Source organism: Sphaerodactylus townsendi, linkage group LG06, assembly GCF_021028975.2.
Source record: "Sphaerodactylus townsendi isolate TG3544 linkage group LG06, MPM_Stown_v2.3, whole genome shotgun sequence".
In the NCBI taxonomy this organism is placed as follows: Eukaryota; Metazoa; Chordata; class Lepidosauria; order Squamata; family Sphaerodactylidae; genus Sphaerodactylus; species Sphaerodactylus townsendi.
In genome coordinates this window covers 26,515,223-26,541,177 of record NC_059430.1, presented here as the reverse complement: position 1 = coordinate 26,541,177, position 25,955 = coordinate 26,515,223, and the positions used below count along the sequence as shown (strand labels likewise).

Genomic DNA, 25,955 nt, shown 5'->3' with positions numbered 1-25,955 from the left:
CAGGAGCAGTAATTCTCAAGGCCAGCCTCATCTGTGGTCTCCCTTCAACACTCCCTTCCCCTGGGAAAGTGAGGGCAAAAGAACACAGCTGGCCAGTCGGAAAATATAAACTCAATCAGGGCGGGAGTACTTCCGGTAGAAATCCCCAGCATCTTCAGAAACAAACTTAAGCACCCTCCAATCTCCTCACAGCGAAAGCTTTCCTGAAGTTTAGAGACATTCTCTCAAAACAAGTAGGTAGTTTTCCAAGATTTGTAAGCCACCCTGAGTCCTCTGGGAAAGAGCAGCCTATAAATCAAATGAATAAATAACTAAATGGGGTGTTGGGTTTTCCGGGTTGTATGGCCATGTTTCAGTAGCATTTTCTCCTGATGTTTCACCCATATCTGTGGCTGGCATTTTCAGAGAATCTGGTGGTAGTAAAGCAAGTGGAGAGTATATACCTTTGGAATGTCCAGGGTGCTAAAATGGGTGAATTCCACTTAACACATGCAGATTACACTTTTAAATTGCACTCTTAACACTTTTAACCAATGCAAACAGTTCTTTCTCCCACCTTGGACATTCCACGGGTATATATACCCCCCCCTTGCTTTGCTACCATCAGATCCTCTGAAGATGCCAGCCACAGATGCAGGCGAAAGTCAGGAGAAAATGCTACCGGAACATGGCCATACAACCCGGAAAACCCACAACACCCTAGAGATTCCGGCCGTGAAAGACTCCGACAATACAATAACTACATGAGTACACGCGATTTGAAAGATGCACAAACCACTAAAAGTTGTTCCAACTCAAGGAACTTAGGAGGGGGACGCATCCTCCCACAAGGTCACCTGCGTGCACACCAAAGACAGGAAGCATCCCAAAAGCAATTGCAGGGGACCGCCTGTGCTGCTTCGCCTCTGCCCATCTGCAGTTCGGGCATCACCGGCCGCTGCGATTGTTGTCGGCCAAGCTGCAGCCCGAGCGCCGCGCGCGTGTGAAGTCATCTGTGGCGTCACAATGAGTCGTCCCTCCCCCTCTCCGCCGGCCGTCTCGCTCGGCCCTTCTCTCCCTTAAAAGGACAATGTTGCGCGTATGCAAAAGAGCTCGATTGAGGAGAAACGAGCCGTGGGAACGGCGCAGGCGCAGATCGAAGGGAAGTGAAGCCAATGAGTCCGGCGCTTGCATCCATCCAGACAACATCCATCCAGACAACAGGCGCTCGACAACGAGGGTGCGCGGAGGAAGGCGGGGAGGAGGAGGGGTGGGAAGAGCGCCGCGCGCATCAGAGCAACGAGCACGCTATTTGTCGGAGGTAAGTGCTTTAATGTTGTTGTTTTGTTGTTGTTGCATCGGGAGATAAGAAAAAAGGCAGAAGCCGGCAAAGATGCGGAGCACCGGTTGGACAAGTTTCTTGCTTTTAAATTAGCATATCGGGTTGTTGTTTTTCCAAAACCAAGATAGTCTTTTTCCATATGTGTGGAAAGTACTCGTGCGTAGACGGGGCAGTTTGTAAGGTGTTTTTTCTTTGCAATGTGTTGGACTCGGAACTAAAAATGTTGGAAAAGGAGGCGGGAAGCGGATTTGCCGGATCGAAAGCGCTGGCTGCATTGTTACAGGTCGAGCATGCGGCGAGTGACATGGACTTTTTCAAAAGTGAACTCAGGCGTGTGTCTGAGAAAAAAAATAGCCGCTGGATTAGGTGGTGGTTTAAAAAAAAGACAGGTTCGAAGCCGTTTGAACCTCACGCGCGGAAGAGCCCACCCCCAAAAATCAGTATTTTCATTCTGCAATAATTGTGTGCAATGGTTATCGAGAAGGCTGGGGCGGCCCTCTTCTCCGACGCTTCATTCCGTGAGTTGAAAACGGCTAGTTTGAAAAGTTGGCGAGAAGACGAAATGATACCTGCAGCGCTGCTGAGCCTTCCACGCCAGCGCGGTCTCCTTGTCTTTTACACCGGATTCGGAATAGCAGCGGCTTCCTTCGACCCTGGCGGCGGCCAGATTTGTGCCGTCCGTTACCATCGTGGACGTGGGACTGGTGACAATGGGAAGCCAAAGGGGGCGGAGGGGGGGGGGAGATTTGCTGAAAACACTTCGAGGTCGGGTCAGCCAGCGCAGGCTTGGAAGCACCGGAATGTTAACGACAGGAACGTTCCGTTTTGGAACGTTCCCGGGAGTCGGGTTCTTTCTCTCTGCAAACAATACACCTGTAGATCGAGCCGAGAGGGGGCTTGTTGCATTGGGCAAGGCCGCGGATGCCGGCCATGGTGGTGTCAATCCGGGTGGAGGGGGTGAGGACCTGCAGACAGTAGCCTGGGATGGCGGTGTGGAACATTTGTGTCTTTTATGGGCTATTTAAGAACAACACCCACCCACCCCCCGCCACGCACACACCGGAGCGACCTAATGATGGGGCAAGATCTTGCTGACAACGACACGTGCTCTCTGCTCCCTCGCAGGTCGTTGCGCTCCTTTTGCTCTGTTTATATGGATCGAAGCGGGTCTCGCAGACAGACCGGGCCAGGTGGAGAGTTGCGACTTCCAAAGTTGGAAAAAAAGCCTCGCCATCCGTGGTGTCTAACTTTGAGCTCAACTTCCACCCCGCCTTGCTGTGTGTCCTCCCTCCCCCCCACCCCAATGTGCGGTTTGTTTTGCTCCAAGGTGGATCAGGAACCCTTCTCCTCGATCCGGCGTCCAGTAAATGCCATCTTAATTTCGAGGATACTGCAGCCCGCGCGGTCCGGCGGAGCCTTGTTTTCCCTCCCTTAGGCAGCGGCGGAGAGCAAAAGCGAAAACAAAGGGCTTATATAGCATGTGGCTGCCGAGCTCTGCAAGTGGGTGGGGGGGGGGGGAGGTTTGTAGAATACCGGCGGCTTATACTCTCCGACCCTGTGGTGCACTGCAGCCCAGCCGGGGGAAGAGGGGCCTGTCGTTACAAAGCAGCTGCTTCTCGAGACTTTCTTGCGTGGGGTGGGTGGTTAAACTTTAAACGCGCGCCCACAGTCGTTCTTCCGTGGAAGGCACCACGCTATCCGCCTGGAAGAAGGGAGGCGTGTCGGGTGTCTCCACAGGCAGGAAGCGACTCCGCCGGAGCGGATTGTCCCATCAGCCACACCTCCGCCGTGGGGGGGGGGGGGGTGACGGACCCCCACGCGGCTGTTGCGGGGCCACCGGCGGCCGTGAATTATCATTGGAGCATTTTGCACACATCTTTGCCCCCTTTCTCTCGCGCGCGTCCTCTTGAAGCCCTTTTTGCACCCCCCGTGTTTGTACCCCCTTGAATGACGTCAGGACAAAAGCCTGCAACAGGAACCCGGGTAGCGGGGGCAGATCGCGTGCACGTCTGCCGGGGCAGCAGCAAGAGCTCGCGGGAGGGAGACGGTGTCCTTCCAGGAAATGCTGCGGGGAGGTGCGGGACCGCTTTGAAGTTCCTTTTGTTCAGAAAGTAAAACTTTGCTAATCCCTTTCCATTTCCCGCTCTTCCCTCCCAGTGCACCCGCAGGTGTGCGGGGTGAAGGCGATACAATGCAAATGCATTGTCCTGTGGCTCCTAAACTTCGTTTGCAGACTGGAAAACTGCGCCGTTCTTCTTGGCGTCACTCTGCTATTGATGGGTTGGAGGGGGAGCGGGGCGTGTCGGGGCAGTGCGTGACAACAGCGGAGACCCCGACCGCTGCAGGCTCTGCGGGGATTACTGGCCACCAGTAGCGCTGGGGAGATTAAGGAGGGTCGTTCTCATCGGCCCACGAAGCGGGCCAGCCCTACACGAACCGCCCATTAGGGTGAAAATAGGAATTGGGAATAAAACCGGGCGTTTGCCCTGAGTCGCTTCCGTGGCCTGCCCGTGTTGTTTAACGCTTTGCATTGGTTGTGCGTGAGTGATGTGCTTAGTGCAGCAATTCAGTGCGTTCTCTGCACGCGCACACACATCTTGCACCGCCTGGGCAGGCTCTTTGATCATCGAACCATGCCCGGGAAAACAACAATATGATTAACTGTAAAGTCTCCCTGTAGTTCCCTGGCAAGACTGGGCATTCTCTAGGAGACCTCGTGGCGATGACTGGTCCTGGAAGGGGAAAGGCGGCTTTCCTACAATGCGAATTTGCTAGGACTGGGTCCTGTTGCTGTTTGCACCTCTTGAGTTGCGCTGGGTGGGTGGGTGTGTGTTTTGGGCAAGCAGAACCCCCCTCGCACATGGGGATCTGCTCGCTGCCTGCCTCTACGGAAGTGCTGGAGCTCCACGTCTACCTGATCATTATGGACTGTTTTGAAAAGTAGGTCGTCTTTTGCAGAAGTGGCGGCGGGTGGGTGGTCTTTGTTCTTGGCCCTGAGTGTGTATGTAGGCTGGTGCTGCCGGTCTTTATTTGCAGGTACTTGTCAGAAATTTGTTTTCAAGGCAGTGGCTTGATTTATTTCTGTTACGGTTTTGTGGTTCCTCTCCCTTAAGCACATGGCCAAACGTGAAAGAAGTTCCAGGTTGTTCTTGACATCACATTAAATGTGCTTTTCCTCATTTTCTACCTCTGTGATATGAATCTACATCTCTCTGGCCCATTGTGCATTTACCTCCGGGCTTTTCATGGGCTGTTCTGTGGGCTTTCAGAGGGGTCTCTTCGTGTTTTTTCTATTTTCACAGGAGGAGTCATTCTCTGCCTGCCCTGAAGTTAGCTTGCTGGTCTCAGTTGGCCTCTGGTTCTCTTAACTTTATCCATCAATTCCTCTTAAAGGCACAAATCTAATCACATCTGAAATTGCAAGATAAAGGACATTATATCAATATACCTATGATAACAAGTATATCCATATTATAGCCTCTTTTCCAACATACCCCCCCCAATAGCCCTTCCCACCTCAACTACTTGGAGATAGTAGTAGTGTTTCTATCACAACAGTGAATTTGGTCCCCTTCCAGTGAATTTTTTCAATTGTTTGACTTTCACCCCACTCCTGTCCCACCATCAAGTCATTTCCCAAGTTTATAAACATGACTTTCTCGAAGGAGCTTTGACTACTTTCATTCTCTTCTACGTCTGTAACACTCATCCCCAACCAATTTGCCAGTGGCTACAACTGTCCAACCCTTTCTTTTTATATTTCTCTGCACATGTGTGGACCTCATGGATGGAGGGGTATTAAAAAAACAGAAATTAGCCCTAGATAACTGAGGCCGGCCTGATCTTACAGATCTCAGAAGCTGAGCAGGGTGGAAAAGAGACTACAATGGAATACCAGAATTGTGATACAGATGCAGGCAATGGGAAACCACACTTGATATTTTGGGGGGGCCATCAAGACATATCTGACTTATGGTGACACCTAGTGTGGTTTTCAAGTCAAGAGACTTTTAGAGGTGGTCTGCCGTTGCCTGCCTCGACCTCACAACCCTGGTATTCCTTGGAGGTCTCCCATCTAAATACTTGTTAGGGTCAGCCTGTCTTAGCTTCTGAGGTCTGAGAAGTTCAGACTATCCTGGTTTATCTGGGTCAGAGTTGAAAAATTCAAGGGGTAACCATAAGTAAGCTGTGACTTGATGGCAAATAAAATAAAATTAAGGCCCTCCCACAACACACGTCTGGCGTGTTTAGTGCAGCCACAAGTGATGAGGTGATTGATACAATGAGATCAAATGCCGGAGATCCTTCACATATTCTCAGGCGCCATGAGTGAGTTCCCACATTTAGCTCAAAGTCGCGTAATTTGGATGCACGTATGAACTGATCCTACCTCCCAGGTTATTGGGGGTGTGGGATGAAACATTCCTCTCTTTCTCTCCCACAGGATGGGATGCGATATCTGCCTGTAGTGATGACCATGATGGTTGGCATGATCTTTTGTGGAAGTTTCAAGCCAGCATCTGATTGGGTGGAGAGTGGAGGGTAGGTGGGATTTAAGGTAGCGACCAAGGCAATGAGTCTAAAAGTGGACCAAGGTACTTTTATGCATAGAATTCCTGGGGCACCCCAAAACACATCTGTGCAGAATATATGTGTAGATTATATACTAGTAAAACAGTAGGGGCTGATGGGTGTGGAGGGAAAGTTTGTGCAATCCAAAAAGCATTTCTTTAACTCTGTTCACATAAACTGAGTTCACACATGTCTGTATACCATGGGTTTCCTCTCAGTGACAGCGAGACTTCCCAGTGTTGTATGTAGAAGACACTTTCCCCTCACTGGAACAGGACCCCCAAGAGTGGCATTTTACTTCTACACCATTGGAGTTGGGCGCTAAACTCACTTATAGTTTCTGGTGACCTGACCCGAATCTCAGCCACTGAGGGTCAATCTTGTTCTTACCTGCACAGCAGCATCTTCACCTGTCTAACTGCATCCTGGGTTCTTAGCCATGCTGGCTGGTATAAGTCTGTGTTTCATACACCCCAGTAGGAGTGAACAGTTAATGATGTGGCCTGGTGTTGCATGCTTTGTGCGAGTTCTAGGATGTCAGATCTCAACATGCCAATACATCTCTGTTGGTGTGTAATGAAATTAGGACTTTGACGTAAATGTTATCTAATAAGAAATACACTTTATAGGAGAGCCTACATGCTGGCTAGATTTAACATTATGCCATCCCCGCTCCATAGAGGAAGACTCAAGGGTCTACCAAACGATAAGAGGCTTTGCCCCTGCAGTCCAGGGCAGTTGGATTCCATTGCGCACATTCTCCTCCACTGCCCACTTTACCAGAATCCAAGATCCAGCTTATTACAAATCATTGACTCCATGAAAACCCTTACAGAGCTTGATAAAGTAAATATGCTCTTAAACTGTAATGACCTTGACTGTGGTCTCGCAGTGGCAAAGTTTCTGGCTGAGGTTTGCGAACTGAACTTATGATCCAGTGTGAAGTTTTATCTAGTAATTTTAATTGTATTTATATTGTATGTTCTATATGCCATTAAAGGCTTATTGAAAAAAATTGAAATTAAAAAAATAAGAAATACACTATTAGTGGAGTGGGAAGAAATACGTATTCATTGCTAGTACTATGTTTGTGTAAACACTATCAAGTCACTTCCGATCTATGGCATCCCTATGAATTAATGACCTCCAAAATATCCTATTGTTAGCAGTCTTGAACAGGTCTTGCAGACTGACGACTGTGGCTCCCTTGACTGAGTCAATTCATCTGGCGTTGGTTCTTCCTCTTTTGCTTCTGCCTTCAACTTTTCCCAGCACTGTTGTCTTTTCCAGTGAGTCTTGCCTTCTCATAATGTGACCAAAGTACAGCAACCTCGGTAATTTTAGCTTCTAGGGACAGTTCAGGCTTGATTTGATCTGGAACCCACTTATTTGTCTGGCTGTCCATGATATCTCAAAAACTCTCCTCCAATAGTCCATTTTCAAAGGAACTAACTTTCTTCCTGTCAGCCTTCTTCATTGTCCAACTTTTACTTATACCTCACTTTTCATTCCAGTGTGAAGTGACTTGATTAGCTTACATTGTTCTCGTCTCCTTTATTTTATCCTCACAAGTAGGCTAGGGAGAGAGAGAGACTAGTCCAAGGCAAACTTCCTTGGTAGAGTGGGGATTTGAACGGAAGTCTAGGCACTACATAATACTGGCTTCAGTGAGCTGGACTGTATGAAAGAACCTCTGCTAAGTTGGACTAAAAATGAGGAGTGTTGGGCAGGTGACCTGCTAAGTCTGTGTGGAAGTCTTGACAAACTTCAGAGTGTAAATTGCTTGGCTCAATATTAGTCTAATAAAAGTTAACTAGCGAACCAATGTTTTTCTCTCCCGTGCCTCCTACCTCTAAGGGATTCATGGTGGAACAGAAGCTGTTCACTGTGACCAGAAGGCGGCAAAGGTCACCTCAAGGGAGGAGGGAGCAAATTCCTGAGCCCAAGGCGGTTGGTGGAAAAGGCCTCTAATACTTTTGCACATTTTTATGTCCTGTAGTTCAGGCTTTGTTTGATCTTGCCCGATGCATGGCTGATGGGAGCAATCAGCTGCAACCCACATGCACAAAAATAGCAAGATGGAAATGTGTTGCGGAAATACTGGACTCTTGCAGTGCGAGTTTAATTTTTAAATGGACAAGAAATCTCATTGTTCTGGCGGAAATTGGACTGCCAGTTTCAATTTTGGCCAGTTTCAGATGTGCGTCGGTTCATTCACCTCAATCAATTCCTGTTTTTAATTAAAGCGCCCCAGATTTATTCACACATCCTTGTTTCAATTGTGGTCATACTTTGTAAAAGGTAAACTTGATTGTAGGCTGATTGACTGAAAGTGCACTAGGTTTTTGGAATGGATCGTGGTTTGGAAGTTTCACTAACTGGCTGTACCCCTACCCTGTTCCGGTCATAAAAGCAGTAAGACCGTGGCACTCACAGACAAATGAAGGGTCCTTCCATCTGCAGAGGTCTCCCTAGGCATGCACAAAAATGTAACTGTTGTATATCAACAAAAAAGAAGCCAAACCCATGGTTGCAACTGAATATTCTCCTGGATCTTGGAATATTGAGGGCAGCTGAAAGTCTTTACACTGTGAAGATAGGCGCACCAGTTCTTGTCCCTAAGAATCATGAAAGGGGAATTGTTGGGAGTGTGGATTTTGCTGCTGTTCTCTGCCCCAACCCGATTTGTGAGTCTCCCTCCCATCTAACTGTAATTCCAGTTTTTGATGCTCTTATCATCAGAGTGCATTAAAATCTAAACTCCATATCACTTCCATGGGCATTGACCATTTTGTTAGTTTTTAAATGGCCTACCTTACTAGGTTGTTTATGAATGAAAGATTGTCAAGTGCCTTTGGGATATTTAAAGGTGCTTTATAAACAGTCATAGGGACCCTAATGTATTTTTATTGTTATTCTGCTTGGATGGTCATAGGGGCTAGGTTCTAATGTTCGGGAGATATCTGAGACCAAGCAAATCTCTTCTTTCCAGTAGTGAAATATTTTTACTTTATGCCACAAAGGTTGTTTTTCCTTCCTTTGTCTTTTGCAAATGCATGTTTACTGGGGATGGCGGAAGGCATCTATCCTATTACTACTTCAAAGATAGAAAAGCAGTATCAGTTTACACCATGGCTAAGGAACTCTAATTCTGGCTTTTTCTATGTTCTACTTGGAACAGGTTAATTGTCTTTATAGCACGACTGAGAGGAGAACTGACATTTATGCCATTCTTGGTGTGGGCTGAAATAGATCTGAATAATTCAAGGTATGTCTAACACTTATGTGAGCGTCTATAAACTCTCTGTTACAGGTATTAGCATGCCAGGTAGCTGCCATCTGCATTCCTCTGTCTATAGCAGCATCCGGCAACAGGTTCTGGGATGCTTTCTGAGCATGTGATGGAATGGCCAGGGGGTGTTTGGAGACTCAGGACTAATTGTTTTTACAAGGTATGGTAGCTGTAGTATGAAAATGGGATGAATTTCCAACTCTATGAATCAGTGAATAGCACCAAAATGGGTTGGTGAGTGCAGAGATTACTGTGAATCTGCATTGAGCCTTGAGTAGTCCTGTAAAAAGAGATGGGAGGCAGTATACTTTCCCACTGCCTCCAACATACACATGGGGCTAGCAAAGTCCTAACAGACTGATCCAAAATTTAGCAGCCAGGCTGTTCTTGGGGGCTAGATTTAAGAACCAGCTGTGCTGAAAGATCTGCACTGGCTGCCTGCCTGTTTGCGGGCACTATTTAAATATCTGTTCTTGCTTGTAGGGTCCTGCATAGCTTTCTGCCAGGGTATCTGAAGGATCACCCGTGCTCATATTGTGACCACCAGTTAGGGCCCACTGACCACCAGTTAGGGCCCACTTCTAAAGCACTGGTCTTTGTGTGCCCCTGCCTGCAGAGGAGAGGTGGGTGGTGACCGGAGCCATGACTTTTTTTAGTGGTGGCTACCTTACTTTGAAATTCCCTCCCTCGTGATTCTAACCTACCCACCTACCTTGCTTTCCTGTAGATATCAGGTAGTCATCACAAGGGAAGACATTTGTTTTAGGTAATAAATCATTCTTTTTTATGTATTGTCGAAGGTTTTCACAACCAGAATCACTAGGATGTTTTGGGTTTTCCGGGTTGTATGGCCATGCTCCAGTAGCATTTTCTCCTGAAGATACCAGCCACAAATGCAGGCGAAAAGTCAGGAGAAAACACTACTGGAACATTACCATACAACCCGGAAAACCCACAACATCCATTCTTTTTTAACCCATGGTTTTAAATAAGGATGCCCCCCAGCTGTTTTATCTATATTGGTTTAGTCTGTTTGGTGTGTATTATACTGTTTAAGGGTTGCCAAGTCTCATGCTTTGGCAAGAATTCTGCTACGACACCACCCCCCCCCCCCCCCCCCCAGGCATTCCCACCAGCGCTTAGCTAGGCAGTGGGTGCAAAATGGGGAAATTCACCAGTGACACTCTAGTTTTCAGCTAAAACTTTATGGTAAACCATAGACTTCAGGACCAAAGGTAGAGTATTGTTAGCAGCACGATTCCAGTTGTGATAGTGTGGAGATAGGACCTGACTAGTTTATCTTATACTTGTTTTTTTCTGGTTGTGGTTTAAGGTTTTTGTTGTTGTTTTTGATTTTAAAATTCTTTGGAAAACAGCATATAAACTTTCCAAACAGATAATAACAAATCAGGAATGGGATCAGTATCAGTTCCATTTCCACTTTCAGAGGTAAAAAGTTTAGTTTGTAAAGTTTTGGGAGGCCAGTGTTTTCTTTTGTGTGTTTTTGTACTCTGGCTGCTATGGTGAGTGTGATATAATCTGGATCCTGTGTGAATATTTAAAAACAGCTCAGACAGCTGCTTAGCAATCACATTATTGGATGGCTGGTTCCATAGTCTGTTCTTGTTTGTGTTTTTAATCTCCTTCAACTTTTACCTCTGCGCTGTGCTCCCCCTTGTTTTTTGCACAGCTGGATGATAACGTGACTGTAATTACTTTTGTAATTATCATTTTTGTTCTGTCTGATGCGAAACAGTGTAGCAAATTTTGTGTTCTCCATCTCTCTATGGGTGGAAGGTTAGATTCTTGTTCTCTACCCTGCCCTGCAAATGTTTTAAGAAAAAGCGTTCTCTTTCATCATTTTAGATAACACAAATTGTTTTTCCACCTTGTTCTTCTGCATGAAAACTAGATTGTACTCAGCAAAATCAGGACTCCTGAGCTGCTCTAGCTAACAAGCAAGGTTTTTTTAGCGGTCCCCTGACCCATTGTAAGGTGTTTGTGCAAGCAGACTTGTTTGGCCCTGGTCTCCTTGTACTGGCTTGTCTGGCTGACGTTGCCTGATAGTGGCACATGGACTGAATCCCAGCCTGGTATCCACTGGTGGGATCCAAAAATTTTAGTAACAGGTTCCCATGGTGGTGGGATTCAAACTGTGGCGTAGAGCCAATGGGGCTGGGCGGGGCAAGACGGGCGGGGCCAGGCATTCCAGGGGCGGAGCATTCCTGGGCAGGGCTGTGGCAAGAACACAGCCACTGCGCCGGTCCTTGGGCAGGAAACGAATGCATGCAGGCGCAGGCTGCCACGCACGCCGGTGCACCTCCTGCTAGACTGCTTCAAGTTCTGTGCACTACTGCTGAGAGGAGGGGCACAACTAAGGCAAAAATCACGTGGCAAAATCACCAATTAGTAACCCCCTCTCGGCACACACAAATAATTAGTAACCTACTCTCGGGAACCTGTGAGAACCTGCTGGATCCCACCTCTGCTGGTATCCTTCCTCCAGTTCTACTTCAGGCTTGGCAAAGACATTTCATGAACTGGCTTCTAACTCAGTGGCATCGGATAGTTTCTGGCCTCATGGGTTTGCAACCAGAAAGTAGTTTGTTATAATCCTAGAGTTGGAAGGGGCCATATAGGTCATCTAGCCCAGCCCCCTACTCAATGCAGAATCTGTCTAAAACTTCCCTAACAAGTGTTTGTCCAACTGCTGCTTGAAGACCCGCAGTGAGGGGGAGCTTACCACCTCCCTAGGCAGCCGATTCCACTGCTGAGATACTCTTTACTGTAAAAAAAAAAAGTTCCTAATACACACTGCAACCCAGAAACTTATCCCCATCCGGTATTCATGTAGTAGATGTAAAGTGTAGATGGGTGCCACTTTTTGAATTCCAGTCTGGTATTCTTCCTCCAGTTCCACTTCAGGCGTGGCAAAACCATTCTCAGTTCGACATGAAAAACAGTTTGACGTGAAATAAACGCTTTCACGCAAATAATTTGAACCATGTTTGCAAAATCCTGTGGGACTTCATTTCTGTGAATTTGACCCCACAGTGTCGGAAAGTAGTTTAGCATGAAAAAAAGAAAGAAGAACCTCTTGAGTATCTGATTCTTAAAGTGACATTTAATGATGAGAGAATATAGAACTGGTAAGAAGAAGAAGAGTTTGGATGTATACCCCACCTTTCTCTCCTGTAAGGAGACTCAAGGTGGCTTACAAGCTCCTTTCCCTTCCTCTCCCCACAACAGACACCTCGTGAAGTATTTCGGGCTGAGAGAGTTCTGAAGAACTGTGACTAGCCCAAGGTCACTCAGCAGGAATGCAGGAGTGCGGAAACACTTGTGGCTCACCAGATAAGCCTCTGCCACTCAGGTGGAAGAGTGGGGAACCAAACCCAATTCTCCAGATTAGAATCCACCTGCTCTTAACCACTACACCACGCTGTGCAAGGAATGTTGAGATCAGTACTCTGTGTGTTTGGTGTTGGTCTTAACATGCCAACGAGTGCAGTGGGACTTGATAAGCCTGCTCATCATCGCAAGCATTGGGTGGTAAGCTGTGCCTGAGTGTGATACAATTGGAGTGACTGCTGGCACAGTAGGTGTAGATTTAAAGCATCTAAAAATAAATAGTGAGACAGTAGCACAAGAGTTGGGAGATAAGAGAAGGACGATGGAGTGAAACAGGATTCTGCCGTGGGATGCATCCTGTTTCCGCATCCTCCTCTTATTACCATTTCTCGCATGGTCAGATGAGGCGCCAGCACAGTAAGCCAGCAAAAGCTATTTTTGCAGTCTTTGGTCGAGATTGCCCACTTTGGGGGTTGTCAGCCATTCTCTTGTTGGTTTTAGTCCTGGTGTTACTACAGTTTTACTCCGAGATAGATGGAAAATCAGTTGTAGAAACTGGGCGAAAGCTTTCAGTAGCTCACAGGAGGATTAAAAAAACCTGATCAAGCTTCTTGCTGACTTTGTCCTGGAAGATGCCCTTTCCTCAGTGTTACACTCTCTTCCGCGCGCGCGCACGCACACACACACACACACACACACACACACACACACACGGTCCCTGTGACCTGGTCCTAAAGGCAGAACATGACTCAGCTTAGTGGAGGGCACATTCTTTGCATTCTTGAGGCACAAGGATTGATTCCCTCATTTCCCAATTAAGGAGAACATAACATAGAAGCAGGAACATGGGCAGCTAGTTCAAGGGGACTTGTGGTGATGAACTTGACTCCTTGTGAATAACTGAATTTCTATTGTAACAAAGTTCTGTCCATGGGAGTGGCTTTTTTTGTGACGGTACTTCACAAGAAGGCCTGACATGGATGGCATCAGATCTTGGATGCTAAGCAAGGTCAGCCCCGGTAAGCGTTTGGATGGGAGACCACTGTGCAGAGTCGGGCAACGGCAAATCATCTCTATGCCTTGAAAACTCTCCAGGGTCTTCATAAGTCAGCTGTGACTTTACAGTACTTTGCACACACATTTCACTCGAAGAGTAATGTTTGGGGGGAATGGGGATCTGCCGTCAAGTTGGGAGGGGGAGGTTTCTGCCACCCACAGTTGGCATTAACTGTTAGCAGATTTTCAATTTGAGGTTGATTGAGATTTAAGGGCGAGTGCTGGGGCTTGGGGCTCCTCCATTTTTTTTGACTGCGTGTTTTTGCTGCATGTTAAATTACAGTGAGGAACTGTGCCGTTTTAGTATGTCAAATTGGATTCAGAGGTGTCGTCTTGACAGTTGTCAGGTGTCCTCTGTGCACTAAAAGGACTGGCTTATGCCTCCTGCTAGAAAGCCGTGCAAGAAAAGGGAAAATAAATCAAAAGAAGTTCTACTCATGCAGCCTCTTGCACGAGGGGGGGGGAGGGGGGCTGCAAAAACTGGTGTGTGGAATCCAACCATTATAGTACTGTGCAGATTCTTGAACAAGGTTTCTCGTAGCAATTTGTGGGAAAGAACTGATGACTTCTGCTTGTGGTTCTTTGGGTCCAACTCATGGATTCCCTTTCCAAAGGAGTTTTTTTGCAGGTTACATCCTGTTATGTTAAGCTGAGGTGACAAGTCTGATCTGAAGTCGGGAGGGAGCCTTTTCAAGTTAAGCGTTGTGGTTTGGGTCACCTTGCTGCATGTCAGACTGAATTTGCTATGATGCCGTCTGCCTTGGGAAGAAAAAGCTACTGCTGGTGATCAGCAGAACTGCATTTGAGACCTCTGTCCTTAAGGAAGATGGAGTAGGATGCTGAGAGGGCGCGATCTATCATCTTCCTTCCAAGCATTATTATAAACTGATGTACTACCAGAATTGCACATGGTGCGGGGGGTCTTGGCAACCTTCCAGCCGGTCCTCCTTGTTTGTTCTAAGTTCAATCTTGCTTTTTCTTTTTTGACCTCTACAGGGTAACAGAGGAAAGAGAAGATGTTCGGGTTCCACAAGCCGAAGATGTACCGGAGCTTAGAGGGCTGCTGTATTTGCAGAGCCAAGTCTTCCAGTTCTCGCTTCACTGACAGCAAGCGTTACGAGAAGGACTTCCAGAACTGTTTCGGGTAAGAGCTTCATCTGGGCCAGTTGTGATATTGCCAGCATCGAAGAAGTGTGGGGAGAACAGTTGGGTCTGGTTTGATAAGTTGCTTCGGCACACAGTTTGGCTGGTCGAAGCTCTCACTTTCCTAAAAGGCATCTGTTTAAGAGAACTCAGATAATGTTTTAGCAAGTGGCCACAGACTGACTGACCAACAACTTGAGTTTTAATATAAGTGGAATGTGTCCTATCTCCTCCCTGCCCCACCCCCCGGCACGCATACAAAGCCCATTTTTAAAAAGGGGCCAAATCAAAAGTCTTCCCCCTGTATTTGTCTCTAGTGGAGGCCAAACTACTGAATCAAGGTGTTTTTCTTCACAGTCTGCACGAAGCTCGCTCAGGAGATATATGCAATGCCTGTGTCCTGCTAGTGAAAAGGTGGAAGAAGTTGCCAGCTGGATCGAAAAAGAACTGGAATCATGTGAGTCTGCAATCCCTAATTCCAGAGCACCCAGAAAACTTGGGCTGACCCTGGATAGGGCACTGTACCAAATGAATTAGGGTTTGTCAGTCACTGTATCAAAAACGTTGGGAACCACTGCTGTACATTATTAGAGTTTAGTTTTCCTCAGGGCCTCCTGGAAACTAGTTCTGGGATGGAGATAGGTAGTGGTCTCAAACGGGATTCTCAGCACCCTCACTAGGCTGGAAATCTTTCTAAAGATTAGGATAGGAACTGATTGGTTTGTTAAAATATTTTTATGCCACCTTTCTTACCAACAATGATGAGTGTAAGGCAGCTTATAAAATCTGATTGGCAGGCAGCAAGCAATTGGGGGTGCAGAGAATCTCTCTTTAACCATACGTGAGAACTCAGTACTTTTACTAGATGCAACCATAATGATGTGAAACAGCGTGCTGGCTTTTCGTTCTTTCGCTAGTATGGATGTTACAGAACTGTTATTTTGATGCTGCCTCTCAAAATGAATGCCTGAGGCAAAAAAACCCCAGTATATCCATAATTAAACAACCTATGCTAGCATAAATAAAAATTTAAAGACATCATCAGCATAAAATATCAAAACTTAAAATTTCTATATGAAAATTCTGAACTTTCACATATGCTGAATAAGAAACTTTAGCAATTGTTTGCAAGTAGGTTTTGTTGGTTCCATAGTAAAATGGAATAGAATGTTTAATTTATATACTACCCTCCCCCAAAGGGCTCAGTTGCGGTATATAAAATCCCATTGCGGTGTTCATTGAAAGAACGCTATATCAAAGTGTTCTAAGAATTCAATTCTACAATAAAGTGTGCACAATTTCTCTTTTTAAAAAAATAAAAAATCAAGTGGCTCCCCAAAATGTAACAGGGAAAGAGCCACAGATGTTGCTCTGTGGAGATAGGACAGGATAAAAGCATGGTAGAAAATATTATGCAAAGTAAGGAAGATTATAGCCTGAAACACTGTCATTGTTAATACAGGTGGCTGAATTGAGGGGTTTTTTATACAGGGTTTAGATTATCTTGATACAAAATCTTGGGACTGTGTTGAAGTGGGTTTTATTAGTGTGGAGTGCTTGTAGCCTTGGTATGTAAGTGCAGTTCCATAGAACCTCTTTCCCATACAATGTCAGCAGGATAAACTGACACCTAAGCCTGTCTGTTTGCTGGGGGGGTAGATTACAGCATTGGATCTTGTGGCTTTGTTTGGGGCAAGGATCCTTTTCCTGATGCAAAGAGGATGTGGCATTAGTATGAAGGCTCTTTGCACCAGAGGAAGGGATCGCCAGTAACAAAACAGATCTGCTGGGTACATTCCAATAAATGCAGTGCAGAAACTGGTGCCAGATGGAACTGTGTTTTGGGGGCTGTCTTTCAGGTGGTGGATATAAGAGCTGGACCAAGTCTTAAAACGACGCTGAAGCCAAAGAAGATGAAAACACTTTCTGGGACCAGAATAAAGAGCAATCAAATAAACAAACTGCCGAAAGAATTGAAACGACACAGTAGGTTGATTTCTGCACCCACAAATCTCTCTGTTTATCAGTACATGGTTCAAAGGCACCAAATCCCAGATAGCTGCAACTACCCGTCAACTTGCAGCCTTCAGATAGGAGCCATCCCTGGAAGACCTCCTGACTCTTTGAATACACTGCTTTTAAATTTAATTGTAAGAACTTTCTTAATCAGGCTACCTAATAATTCCTGCAGGATATATTTTAATTGCCACGTTGGTATCTTGCATTACTTTCTTTTTGTAGTTGTTAAAGAGTCTGGCCAGAGGACTCTGAATTATAATGTTGCTGACACATTTCCAATAACTTAAACTCTAAGCACAATTTGTTTAAATATTATCTAATCAACAAAAATCCGACAAGTAAAACCTAGCCAAGCCTTGAAGTGAGTTTTTTTTAAAAATGAAACAAATAGTTTATAAGCAGCTCCAAGACACACAACTCCTCTTTGATTGGTCATTGTGCACATACATTAAAAATCCCATGAAGTTTATACTCCACTTCTCGTAAGGACAAAAGTGGGATAATTCTACTAACATTTCCCTGGGTTCCTTGGAGAAGAAACATGGTAAGAGTACAGGTTTCATCTAAAGTAAGGAGCTACAGGATGTGGACATTAGAGGAATAGAATTGGGAAGCAAACCTGGGACACGTTTTGGGTCCTGATGCCCTGTTGCTAGCTGTGAGAGGGTTTGCTTTGTGGCTTTGGCATTCTTTAGAAGCTGTTTTTGTACTACCCTTCTCTTAGACTTGGGGAGGATGATGAGCAATTTACCCCAGTTCCAGTAGGGGGTGGGGGGCTTCCTTCTGTTCTTCCCAGTTTGGCTCTGCATTACAACCAGATGGGACATTGTGAGTCTGCTCTGCTGAGCATCTCCCAGCTCCATTGCAGTTTTCTCTGTGCTACTGAGAATTTTGCTGTTTTCGTCTGTCTTGATACCCTTTCTCTCCCCCACCCCCACCCCAGTCTTCCCAGCTACACCAGAGGCAGCCTATCCTACCCTGGAACCTCTAAAAGGGGAGATTCATTAGCAAGGCAGCCCTTCATTCCTGAGTACACTTCTGTGAGACGCTTGTGCATTTGAAGGGGAGAGAACCCGGGTTCTGTGCTGTGATTATTCTCTTTCCTGTTCCAGACTCTGATGCCCACAGCACCACCTCAAGTGCCTCTCCAGCCCAGTCGCCCTGCTACAGCAACCAGTCGGATGACGGCTCAGATGCTGAGATGCCTCCGGGCTCCAGTCGCACACCTGTCTTCTCCTTCTTAGATCTCACATACTGGAAAAGGTGAAAGCAATTTTCAAAAAATCTCTGTGCATTGTATAATTATTAGTATTGCTAATGTATTGTTTCTAAAATGCCAGCAGTGAGCTTGATACAATAACAATAAATACAATAGTAATAATAAAAGTTTAGTGCTGTCAAGTCACAACTCATAGTAACCCTGCATGGGATTTTCAAGGCAAAAGGTGAGCAGTAGTGGTTTACTATTGCCTTCCTTTGCATAGCAACCCTGGTCTTCCTTGGTGGTCTCCCATATAAGTACTAACCATGGTTAATTCTGCTTAGCTTCCAGGCTGTAATGAGCTCAGGCAGTGTTTTACCGTCATAAAACTGTGACTTTTTAAAAAAACCAAAACGCAAGGCCAAGCTGTTTACAATTCCCTAGATGTAGAGAAAAACGCAGCAGGCAGAGGTAGCAGAACGCTAGATGGATGTTAAAACGCTTGAAACACAATAAAGGGTATTCTTAATTACAAGGCTCTCTTGCTTCAGTTCCCTCTGCAATTAGAGAGGACGTTGCAGACAGGTGATAACTCAAATGTGGCACTTAAGAGTGCTGATAGATAAAATAACTGGATAGCATGCTGAGCATGGATTGAGTCACAAGGCGTCACATTCTCTTGAAAACAAGGCCATATTGCTGGGGCTGTTTTTCTGCGACAGTAATACACTTTTGGGTTGATGTTTGATGCCGTGTTGATAGCCAGCAGTCGTATTGATGCGCATTAATCTTGCTTCAAGATAAGCTGTCTGTTCTGTACTTGGGAGTCAGCTAAAATGCCTGCGTAGGCCAGCAAGGCTCTCTGATGTATACCTGAGCTAAAATCTGGAAGTTTGGGAACCTGCTATTGGTCATGTCACAAAGCACAGAATTGTGCATGGAGGACTGTGGAGCTATCCAAGATGTTGCCGTGAGCAGCATAAGTCCTGAGGAGCATAAGTCTGGGAACAACAGACCATGCATCCCATCTGCTGTGTAATGATCAGCAAATCTGCTGTTTATGGTGAAAATGTTTGCAACATTTCTGAGCAGCCACAAGTGGCTCCAGCTAGCTGCCTTAGTTCTAGTGTGGTCTTTCTTAACACTTGGAATTGGTGACACTGATTTACTAGGCTTACTTTGGGCACACCAGGGAAGACAACAGGTCACAGCAAGGCCTTTGAGAGGTATTGTGAGTTGTATCCAGCCTCAGAAGCAGAGGAGGGTACCAATTGCACCAATCCCTGGAGGGAGGGGGGAATCTGTCTGGCAGTTTGCTGTGTTAACACACATGGAAATGCGGTAATAATAAGGCCAAGGCCAATGGAACAAAATAAGTAAAATATTTTTTATTATTCAGTTAAAAGTCGCTATGCATTTTGCCCAAGAAGCTCTTTTAGGGAAATCTGTAATATATAATATTACATTACTGAGTTTGTAAAAATAGCTATTTAGTTAAACATTATAATAGCAAATAAAACACATTATTAAAAGTTAGCATGCAGGTTGTACCATGTACAGAACTGCTACAGCCTGTCTGTCCTTGAGACTGTGCTGAGAAGAAAGAAAACAAGTTCTTGTAAGCAAGAGAGATAAGATAAAACTGTCCAGCACCCGATAGGTTTGGCTCAAATTAAAAGAATTTTATTCGTGCCTAAATGAATGTTACCAGCCTGTTAGCTTTGCAGTGGTTTTTTAAAAAGAGGAGTATAGGTTTAGGGTGGGAATTACCATCAAAAGAACTGTCAGCATAGTCTTTAAGTACACACAGCATCTTATTTTGTAACTTTACACTCAGGGTGAGAACTGTGTGAAAATTATTCAAACATCGGAAAATGAAGTTTTTCTTCTGGGATGCTAAAAACTAAACACACATTTTGCGCTTAATATTTCCAGTATTCTTTTTGTGGGGTGTGCCCACATGAAAATCCTTGTTGGCATGAACAAATGTGCTATTTGCCTACATCAAATGTTTGGGTAGCGTAGCTTTTTGACCTGTCAGGTGTGCCTTATTGTCAGGGTGGAGATAGGCTGAAATGGAGAAGATCCACACCAACATCTCATTTGCTGTCCCCTGGAAGACTTCTGTAGAGGTCAGCTGACCTGCTGTGGCTTATTCTTAGAAGGATTCCTTACTGGTGTCCTTCTTTTTGAGAGCCATAATGGCGCAGTGGTTAAGAGCAGAGGGGTCTAATCTGGAGAATTGGGTTTGGTTCCCCCACTCCTCCACCTGAGTGGCGGAGGCTTATCTGGTGAACCAAATGTGTTTCCGCACTCCTACATTCCTGCTGGGTGACCTTGGGCTAGTCACAGTTCTCTCTGAACTCTCTCAGCCCCACCTCCCTCACAAGGTGTCTAGTTGTGGGGAGAGGAAGGGAAAGGAGCTTGTAAGCCACCTTGAGTCTCCTTACAAGAGAGAAAGGTGGGGTATAAATCCAAACTTTTCTTTTGCTTTTGACTAGGACTGAGTGTCACACAGGTTAGAATCCCTTCTGAGATCCCTCTTGTCCCATGTTCGGCATTTGCAGTCAGGTTGAGTCCCCACATGGCTGTAATGTGATGATCTGTGCAATTTTAGTGGTGTGCGTGGGCGTTCTACCTAATGCTCTTTTGTTTTCCTTTGAAGGCAAAAAGTGTGCTGTGGAATTATTTACAAAGGTCGCTTTGGGGAAGTCCTTATAGACACTCACCTCTTCAAACCCTGCTGCAGTAACAAAAAGGCCACCACGGAGAAGCCTGAATCACAAGGCCCCCAGTCTCCACCCATCCCCAGCCAGGAAGAGTGGTGACTTCCATAGCTAATTGCAGATGTTATAAACGGAACCTCTTTCTCTCTGGGATGGCTTGGATGTGATCCTTGGCTCACTTTGGAGACCTGCTATGCTGCCAAAAGACATCTTTTTTTTTTCTCCTCTTGAACTGTTTGAGGGTTTTGTTGGGTCTCTCTTTTTTCCCCCACTTCCACTAAGTCAGAACCCTGTTCATATCGCTTCCATAAAGACTGTAAATAATATTTAAGATGATTTGAGACACGTAGTTAAGCTGCTGCTGCAAAGACCTCTCTGTTCAGCCGCGTACCTGTTCTGCGGCTAATGGTCACCAGGCTCAGTTTTGTTGTACAATTAAAATATGTATGTAGTGTATATTTCTGTCCGAACAACAGAGTTTGCATTGCGCATGCTTAAAATAGCCAGTAGCTGTTGCAACTTTTGAAACAATGGACCTGGGTACAGAAGTCTGTCCACTGTATGTAAGACTTTCCTACTATGTATATGTTGTAAAGATAGGGATTCCTACATTTTTATTACTGTGGCTTCCACCAGGATAAGGCATTTCACATTTTCTGGACCACATGGCCAATGGAGGATAGATCTGCCCTAGCAGAGTGGGTGTGTATGAGAGCCAGGTCTGAGGTTGCAGTCAGTCTTGGGTTGAATTGACAAGTTCAAAGACTGGTTGTAGCAAGGGGAAGTGATGTGGCTCCAAATCAAGTAAACTTTCTCCCTCCACCTGCAACAGGTGCACAGTTTGGATGCATTAAGATGAGAGTGTAGAGTTGCAGGGAAATGGGGAAGGGCTAATTTATGAGCTTTACGCTCTTTACAGACATAACATTGGACTCGTGTGGGAGATGACAGTGAGATCTGATCAGCACCCAGCATATAAGTCCTTCCCCTTCTGATTAAATAGTTCTTTTTTGAATGGAAAAAGTGCTTCGTTAGAGATAAGTATGCAAAATGTGACAGTTTTGTAGTTTGACTAATTGATGAATAACTACATTCCCAGAGTGGGAATAACAGTCTACATTATTGGCAAGACCATTCCTGTAGGCCATTGTTTTGACATCCAGTTTCTAACCATTGAATGATAGTAAAATGGTAATCTTATCTCCATTTTCACTAGGACCATGAAGGTGAGCTGTAGATACTCATCCTATAAAAACTCATTTTCTCTTTCCACCTTGTGTGTTCACTTCTCCCAGAAAAGAACGTTGGGGTAATGATTGTCCCAACCCCTATTATAAAGCATGATTTAAGCAGAATTAGACTTGGGGGTAGGCTGCGTATAAGCAGTGCAAGAAAAGATTTCTGATTCTCGTACATATTCCCTCTATGAATGTGTGCCTAAGTGTCTGGGGCATTCCCTTTCCTTATCACTACAGTGCTGCCTTTGAGGGCTGCCGTTTAAAACCAGACGGCATTTCCTTCAGATTTACAAAATGCATCAGATGGTTTACATGTTTCAGGAGTCATCACAGGCTGTAGGAAACTCCTATCTTTTTTTGAATCACTAGCCCTTTGTCTTACCTGCTGCACCACCCTTTGCCCAAATGCCCCACGCACCCATTTCTCCCCACATCTCCCAGAAGTGCCTTCAGTCCATTTCTTAATCATCTGCTCAGTCTCCAACTCAGAGCTGCTGATGTAACTTCATTCTTTCTCTATTAGGCCCTGCTTCAGTCTGGTTAAATTTCAAATCCCTGCCCCATAAGCCACCGATTTCTCTAAAGACAGATCTTTGATCAGTCGGCTAGCCCCTGAGTTATAGAACTCTCCTATATTCCCTAGTTTAGTCCAGGACAAACGAAGAGGGGAAAGTGGATTTTGAAGCACTGTCATTGTAGTATATGGCAGTCCTGTGTGCTACCTGGCAAACCGAAGAGAATCTTTTTTTAATTGAGATTTCCAAAATTTGAAAAAAAAAAATACCCTTCACATGGATGGCAAAAATGGGTTCTGCCTGCTTTATCTTTTTTGGGGGAGGGGGAGGGATATGCTGCTGCTTTCACTCAGAGACTTCCTAATTTTGTTTTGATGAGTATGGGAATTTAGATTATGTTTTGTGGGCGGTATGATCTGCAGTACATGTAAACCTTGTTTTACTTTTGTTGAACAATGAAATCTTAGCTGCTGTGTCAGGAGAAAGATCTTAACTTGCTATCTTGTGTTCTACTAAAGAGTCCTCACTAATCCCCCCCTCTCCTTTTGTAAATAGGAGAAATATTCTAAAGCATAGGTGTCAGACTCGCAGCATGATGCTGGCAGGGGATGATGGGAACTGTAGTCCATAACATCTGGAGGGCCGTGAGTTTGACACCTGTGTTCTAAAGGAACGACGAAATAGACCTTTAACGTGCAACTAACTAGCTACATAGCAGTCTTGCTTAGTTGTTAACCTCTTAAAGATGCAGACAAAAAAAATTGGTTGTCTTTGCTAACGGCTTAATGTTTGTTTTAGAATTCTAAGGGTCATTGGCTCTCTTCCTTTTCAGCTTCAGGATGATACAGTGTATGATTCCTTCATCTCTTTCACTTCTGTATTTATTTATTTATTACTAGACCCCAGCAGCAGACTGCTTCCCTCTCCCTCTTCTCCCAGCGTAGTAATGCAAGATGAATTGTATGTAGTTATGCACTTTGTATTAATGTAGTAGAAATCTATGGAACCTGTTTTTATACTTTTTTATATTGTTCATACACTTGTAATCCAGACTTTTTTAAAAGCTAGGGTAATGAATTAAACTTTAGACTTGTTTAGAAAAATAAACACAGTTTTCCTAGTGGGTTTTTTAAAAATGTCTCTTGGAATTGACCATTGAACTACTGAGAACCACATTCAGGCGTATGAACCTTCAGAACAGCATAAATGTTTGGGACATTTCCTTTAAAAAAAATCATTGGCTCTTATAGAGGGCACACCGGCTTGGTTCAGATGCAAGGACAAACCAGTTTGCTACTGTGAAAACAACCTGGGCCTTATTTGTGCAGTCCCTATTTCCTACCACCAGCTATTGTGGGGGCTTTCGGCAAATAAGGGGTTTCCATTGCAGTCAGATTGGCAAACTATGGGTTCTAAAGGGGGTGGTGGTGTAGTTGAATTGCAAATAATGTTTTTGTGTTTGCTGCATTTTCGACCAGTTGAAGCTTTTTTGCCACCTTTAAATGCAGTGTAGAGTGTTTAGAATAGCCCAATCTGAACAATGAAGCCAGCTTTCTGCTGGAACAGCTGCAGCTGGCATACCAACCTACACTGATTAAAAGGTTTTCCCTTCAGATGCAAGGTCAGAGAACAGTCCAAAATCCTCCCAGACTGAGTCTGTTTCTTTAGTGGGCATGAAAACCCAACCAGGACATGCTGAACATCTGTTCCTATCTTGGGAATCTTACACTCAATTCACAGCTTGCTTGTTTGCTCTCCAGTCTCTCCCTCCTCAAGACACTGGCTGAGCTCATTTACTGCCTTTCTCAAATTGGCTGGAAAGGCAGGAGAGAACTGATTATAAAGAGCAGCAGTGGTTAAGAGCAGGTGCGCTCTAATCTGGAGGAACCAGGTTTGAGTCCCTGCTCTGCCGCCTGTGCATTCCAACACGCCAGCTGGGTGACCTTGGACTAGTCACAGTTCTTCTGAGCTATCTCAGACCCACCTACCTCACAGGGTGTTTGTTGTGAGGGGGGAAGGGAAAGGAGATTGTCAGCCCCTTTGAGTCTCCTTGCAAGTGAGAAAGGGGGGATATAAATCCAACTCTTCTATTATCCTCATATCAAATTTCACAACTCTGTATGCTTGTAGCATTTTCTCCTGACGTTTCCACTGCATCTGTGGCTGGCATCTTCAGAGAAACCTCAGGAGAAAATGCTACTAGACCACAGTCATACAGCCTGGAAACCACACAACACCCCAGTATTTTCTCTGTTATGCTTTGAAGTTTATGGTCATGAGGATTAGGAGCTTGCTTGAAAGGGGTGGGTCTAGCTCTATGAAAAGTATATGCTGTGTAAGAGACAGCAAGCCCAATAACATACACATGCTGTCCTGAAAAATTGGGCATTACTGGAATACAATCAGAAGGGGGAAACCTGTTGATATTTTACTAGGTTGGAAAAGAGCAGTGTAATCCTAAACAGTTATACCCTTCTATGTCCATTGTTTCAGTTGCAAGCCACCTAAAACAGCTTCTGGACAAGCAATTTACACATTTTATGAATAAATAACCACAGTAAGTGGGCTTAGAGAAGTGCACTTGCTTAGGGTGGCACTGTGAGGTTGCTGGAAAGATTTCCCTGTTAAGGCTTGGAGAGTCACCAGCACTTCAGCACAGATTCCTTTTTAAACCCTATTTGCACTTAAGGTGTTTCTGAAACTGGGTGTTTCTGGCACAAAGATACTGCCATTTTAAAATGTCACGAGGTCCCATCCTGATTAAGCCCACAACATGACACTCTTGTTTCCCCTCCCGTAGACAATTCAAGTGTTGAAAAAGCTGCAGGGGTGAAGGGCAGCCATTTCAGCACTTGAATAATTGCAAGGTTTTCATGTCCATGAGCACAACTATGGGCCTTTCCCCACTTACCTTAAGCCCCGCGCTACTCTCCTCAAGTAGCGCGGGGTCCCCCTGCACTCTCCACGACGGCCAGGCGACCGGCGCAGCCAGCCCGACACCGGCAGCGCCCCCTCATAGGGGGCGGCATCACAAAGCTGGAGAAAGCAAGCGCCACCCGATCAACCGTCGTGGGGGCGGCCAGTGCCTACCAGGGATATTGTTGCGCGCTGAGAGCAGCGCATGGCATAGGGGGGATCCTTGTGAGTGAGGAAATGCCCCATGTCTTTTAAAGAAGCACTGAGAGCAATCCTGAGTAGGTCCAACTCGGAGGTAAATCTCAGTTTATTCATTGGGAAGCATTAGCACCAGGAAAGTGTTTTTAGGATTGCAGTCGTAAGCAATGGTTCTTGATTGAAGGAAGCTCATATTGAGCATTTAACAGACAGTGTCCAACATAACAGGGGAGGACCACAAGATGGAGTCATTTGTATAATAAATCCCCAGGGTCTCAGGAGTTTAATGTTATCACGTCATTAAAAGCTGATCCACAGAAATCTTCGCACTGTTAAAAATTGTGTTGTTCTCTACCTTTCACAATATTTTAAGCTTTAAATTATCATACTATGATTAAAAACAAGTC

At 45.3% G+C, this 25,955-nt stretch overlaps 1 protein-coding gene across 2 annotated transcripts; it reads left to right on the top strand.

Moving 5' to 3' along the window:
• The first annotated feature begins 1,169 nt into the window (after positions 1 to 1,169).
• Positions 1,170 to 23,541, top strand: SINHCAF (SIN3-HDAC complex associated factor). Of its 2 annotated transcripts, XM_048500887.1 has the most exons (7): positions 1,170 to 1,300; positions 9,075 to 9,161; positions 14,589 to 14,736; positions 15,093 to 15,192; positions 16,595 to 16,721; positions 17,867 to 18,017; positions 20,621 to 23,541. In XM_048500887.1, the coding sequence occupies exons 3-7, from the start codon at positions 14,609 to 14,611 to the stop codon at positions 20,781 to 20,783; spliced, it is 669 nt and encodes a 222-aa protein (XP_048356844.1). In that variant the 5' UTR covers positions 1,170 to 1,300; positions 9,075 to 9,161; positions 14,589 to 14,608; the 3' UTR covers positions 20,784 to 23,541. The 2 variants fall into 2 exon arrangements, with proteins under 2 accessions (XP_048356844.1, XP_048356845.1); XM_048500888.1 differs by lacking the exon at positions 9,075 to 9,161 and having other exon boundaries at positions 1,176 to 1,300.
• The last annotated feature ends 2,414 nt before the right edge of the window (positions 23,542 to 25,955 follow it).

Bases quoted from the DNA above. Each gene is read 5' to 3' on its own strand.
- SINHCAF (XM_048500887.1), top strand. From the start codon at position 14,609: ATGTTCGGGTTCCACAAGCCGAAGATGTACCGGAGCTTAGAGGGCTGC. The intron at 14,737-15,092 runs GTAAGAGCTTCA...TTTTCTTCACAG, and splicing joins GACTTCCAGAACTGTTTCGG to TCTGCACGAAGCTCGCTCAG. The intron at 16,722-17,866 runs GTAGGTTGATTT...TTCCTGTTCCAG, and splicing joins GAAAGAATTGAAACGACACA to ACTCTGATGCCCACAGCACC.